The sequence below is a fragment of the Poecilia formosa genome, unplaced genomic scaffold (genome assembly GCF_000485575.1).
Source record: "Poecilia formosa unplaced genomic scaffold, Poecilia_formosa-5.1.2 Scaffold700, whole genome shotgun sequence".
NCBI classification, from domain to species: domain Eukaryota; kingdom Metazoa; phylum Chordata; class Actinopteri; order Cyprinodontiformes; family Poeciliidae; genus Poecilia; species Poecilia formosa.
Window position 1 is genome coordinate 9,798 of NW_006800639.1, and position 4,238 is coordinate 14,035.

Consider the following 4,238-nt stretch of genomic DNA (forward strand, 5'->3'; position numbering starts at 1 on the left):
AGAGAAGCAGTCAATAATGGTTAGGATAGTGGTCATACCTTTAGAAACTGGGAGTCCAGTGACGAAGTTGATGGAAATGTGTGACTAGGAAATTTTGGGGATCGATAGAGGTTGCAGAAGACTTGGATGGAGGTTGATGGGATGGTTTATTTCTAGTGCAGATGGAACAGGCAAGGACGAATTATTTTATGTCTTTGTGGACTGATGGCCACCAGAACCTGTGGTTGATGAGAACCCCGGCTGATTCCGGGGTGAGCTGAAAACTTAGCTGAGTGGATCCAATGGATGAGATGTGTTCGGACTGAGGTAGGTACATAGATTTTGTTATGGGGGAAGGTGCCAGGATCAGGTCCAGTTTGTTGTGCTTGGCAAATGAGGTCTTCAGTCTCCCAAGTAACAGAGGTGATGGTGCAGCGGGGAGGTAGGATGGCAGGTTCTCTCTCAGAATCAGGTTAGTGGAGTCGGGTTTGATGTTCTTGGAACCAGGGCGATAGGAAATGGAGAGTTTGAATCTGGAGAACAACAATGACCAACGGGACTGATGGGGGTTTAGTCTTTTGGCAGACTGGAGATAGGAGAGGTTCTTTTATCAGTCCAGACCAGCACGGGATGTTCTGTGCTTCCAACCAGTGCCACCACTTCTCCAGGGCAAGCTCAACAGCTACCAGTTCACAATCTCCCACATCATAATTGCGTTCAGCAGGGGACAGTCTGCGGGAGAAGAAAGCACAAGGATGGGTTTTACTGTCAGAGTCAGAGACGGGTGTGACCTATTTTCATGGGCTCGGACTCAGAGTGGTTCAGGAGAGGAGATGGAGTGCAAGTTGGAGAGGTGGAAGGAAGCGATGGGTTTCTCTTGTTTCTTTCCTTTGTTCTAGCTCGGAGTCTGTTATCTACTTGGATAGTTAAACTGATTAGTTCTTCTAACGTTGTAGGTTTGTCTAATGTGGCTCGTTCAGCTTTTAAAGACTCATTGAGAGCATGGAAATAAGCACTCTTTAAAGCAGGAGCATTCCAGCCAGAAACAGCCACTCTAATCCTAAAGTCTATAGCAAAATCTGCTACTGACCACTGTCCTTGTTTTATCGTCCATAATTCTCAGGAGTTGGATGCTTCATTGGACTTTTGACTAAATACTTGCAGAAAATCATTGAATGTACAACCAAAGTTTGTAGGAGTTGGAAATCTTGCTTTTTGCCCAGTCTAAAGTTTGGCCTGTCAACAGTGAAACTATGAAATCTATATTAGCACCATCATAGGAGAAACTTCCAGGGGAATGACTAAAAACAAGAGAGCACTGTGAAAGCAATCCCTTACATTGGTTTATGTCACCTGGAAACTTGTCTGGGTTAGGTGGACGGATTTCAGAAAAAGTGGAGTGGACTGGAAACGGAGCTGGAGCTGGAGCAAATGTATGTTGGAGAGAACTTTGTAAAAAGTTAGACAGTTCTTTGAGACGACGATGTGTTTCAACTTGGTGGGTACCCAGATCTCATAAAGCAGAATCATGAGACTGAATGAGGTAGTGTTCTGCCAAAGTTCTCCAGAGAGCATCTGCAGGACTTGACTGTTGGCCTGAGTGTTCTGTCATGTTGGTTTCAAATCTTTTTACCCACATACTGAACACAATCAGAAGAACAGGAAATCAGATAAAGTTTATTTTGACAATGATGAAATGTGAAATTGTGTGGTTCCTGTGCTGTTGATGGAAGTCAGGGTCGTTGGTTCTCAGTGGGAAACAGTGGGAGAGAGAGTGAGTTGAAAGGGTATCGGACAAATGAACTTCAGAGGAAAAGATAGACTGATCTTACTTGGTGTGGTGATGTGTTTCCGCCAGGGGGGATTTACTGTGGTCACCGGGGTAGTGGTCTTTTTGCAGGGGTTCTTGAGATGTCCCAGGTTCCAGTGTGAGATCCAGACGGAGAGTTAATTAGACGTGAATGGGAGAGACTGCAGTGTAAAGTGGACAAGTAAGTGCTTTAGAGGAGAGGGGAGGAGTGATCTTACTGCCAACCATGAAACCAGGAACTGTCAACGATTCTTCAGCAGAGGCAGAAAGGGATTCAGGCAACTAGGGCTGGCAGCCCACTAATCATATACTCCTAGATGATGAGTGATAGATCACAGGTGCGCTGACTCCAGTCAGCAGACTTGCCCTCCAGGTAGTGCAGCCTCTAGGCACCATCTAGTGGATGATGAGGGAAACAACAGACAAAAAGAAAATCCCCACAAAGAGCCAAAACCCCAGTTCCCCAACAGTTGTAAAGTTAAGCAACATTGGTTTCCAATGATTTTCGAGGATATAAATATTTTAACATGCTATTTTTAATAAAATACCAACTAAAATGGCTGGGGGTTTTTTTTCTTCAAATTTGACATACCTTTTGCATTATTTCTTATGGATAAGGATCAAAGTGAAACTTTGCCCTTCATGTGTTATAGACTGGAATGAAAAGACAAGTGGAACTGATGCGTGTCTAGAATGACATTTGTGATGCATAGCGAATGCAGTAGAGAACAAATTTCCATTATGTTTACAACTGCATGAGTTTAAATAACAGTGTGAACTACAAGATGAAAGTTCTGGTGCTGTGATTGAATGGTAGCCTCCCCTCTTTCAGACTGCCCAGGGCAGCTGTGGTTACAATGTAAATCAATGCTATTATTGTGTGTGAATGTGTGTATTAATCTGTAAATGACTGATTCTAGTGTAAAGCGATTTGGGCTTTTTGGATGTGATAAAACTCTACACTACACTACTCTACTTAAGATTATTTAGAATTATAAACCTTTGGTTTTGAATGTTTCTCCCTGGTCAAATATTTGGACACAAGTAAATCAAAAGGTTTAATCTGCTTGGGATCTGAACATGTAGACTCAGGATAATCTATACATGAAAAGGTTGACCTGCAAACCTTGACCACTTAGCTTTATGAACCACATATGTGTGGTGGTCTTCTTCTCCATTCTGTGTGTTGCATCTTCTCTCTAGCACTGTATCAGCAGTCCTGTGAGGAGTATAAGCATCAGGGTAAGAGCTCAGGCAACTTCTGGATTGACCCTGATGGTAGTGGCTCTCTATCCCCCTTCAGAGTTCACTGTGACATGACAGGTGAGATGTTTAAGCTAGAATAATCAGAATTAGTACAGAGTTGGTAGTAGAATAATCAGAGCACAAGTTAATGCTCTCATATACAGTGATCCCTAATTTTTCGTGCATATACAGTGATCCCTAATTTTTTGCATTCCAAAAATAACCCGCGATAAGCAAAATCCGCAAAGTAGAGTTACCTTTATTTTTTACGATTATTACACAGCATAATTAAATACTCTACATTGAAACCAAAGAACAAAACCTGTTTTCAGGTCAGTGGATGTGCGTGTGCATCAATCGGGCCTTAATGTGATCTGGAGTCATGTCATTAAAGCGTCTCCTCCAACCTGCCCCGCGAGATTCACAGCTGTATCTACGGCAGAGCGATGGATCTCGTCAACCGAGCCTCCGGTCGGGTTTTGCGCTGATTCTGGACAGTTTTTTCCAGCAGGCATTCAAAATTTCAGTTTTCATCTCCTGAATGGCCAATCTATATTACTTATATTTAAATACTGTAACATTATTGGCACACGGGTAGAGAAGAACCGCAGAGACTGTTTAGCTAATCAGGACGCAGAACACAATGCACTGTGAAAAAAAACTGTACAAAAAAATTCTGCGAAGCAGCAAGACCGTGAAAGGTGAACTGCATTATAGTGAGGGATCACTGTAACTTGTTTAGCTGTGCACAAAGTAACAAGCTTACCTATGCTTTTTAGTGCCCATTTAGTCCTTTGTCTCCAGATAATGTATTTTTATGTATGTTTGTAAAGCAATGATAGATTTCTTTTCATTTTTGTCTTTTCTTTTATGTTTCTTAAATCTATCATAAATTTGTCTTGTTTTCCAGATGAGTTGCTATGTATAAAAATAATTGAGCTTTTTATGTAATCTTTTAGACACAATGGTTTGGACCACTCTAAGGAACAACATGTCTCCTCAGACGTCAGTTTCTGCTGCAGATGAGGATGGAAAAGCAGTACTTCCAATTACTTACAATGTCACTGATGAACAGGTATATAATGCCTGCTAAAATTTAAATGACCTTTTAGACTTCTCTTACTTTAAGTAATCTCACTATACTGTCTGTTAAAGACCTTTAAATGGTGAAGTTTTTTCAACATAGGTTACTGCAGAGGTTCCC

The 4,238-nt window shown here is 41.7% G+C and overlaps 1 protein-coding gene across 1 annotated transcript in view; it reads left to right on the forward strand.

Annotated features, from left to right (window-relative positions):
* LOC103130957 (contactin-associated protein-like 2) overlaps window positions 1–4,238 on the forward strand; it is a gene marked incomplete at its 5' end in the record, with an annotated part of 58,147 nt that overhangs the window by 9,540 nt on the left and 44,369 nt on the right. Inside the window, 2 exons of the mRNA XM_007542490.2 lie at window positions 2,993–3,112; window positions 3,994–4,109. Of these exons, the coding sequence (XP_007542552.1) occupies window positions 2,993–3,112; window positions 3,994–4,109 (236 nt within the window). The remainder of the gene's footprint in view (window positions 1–2,992; window positions 3,113–3,993; window positions 4,110–4,238) is intronic.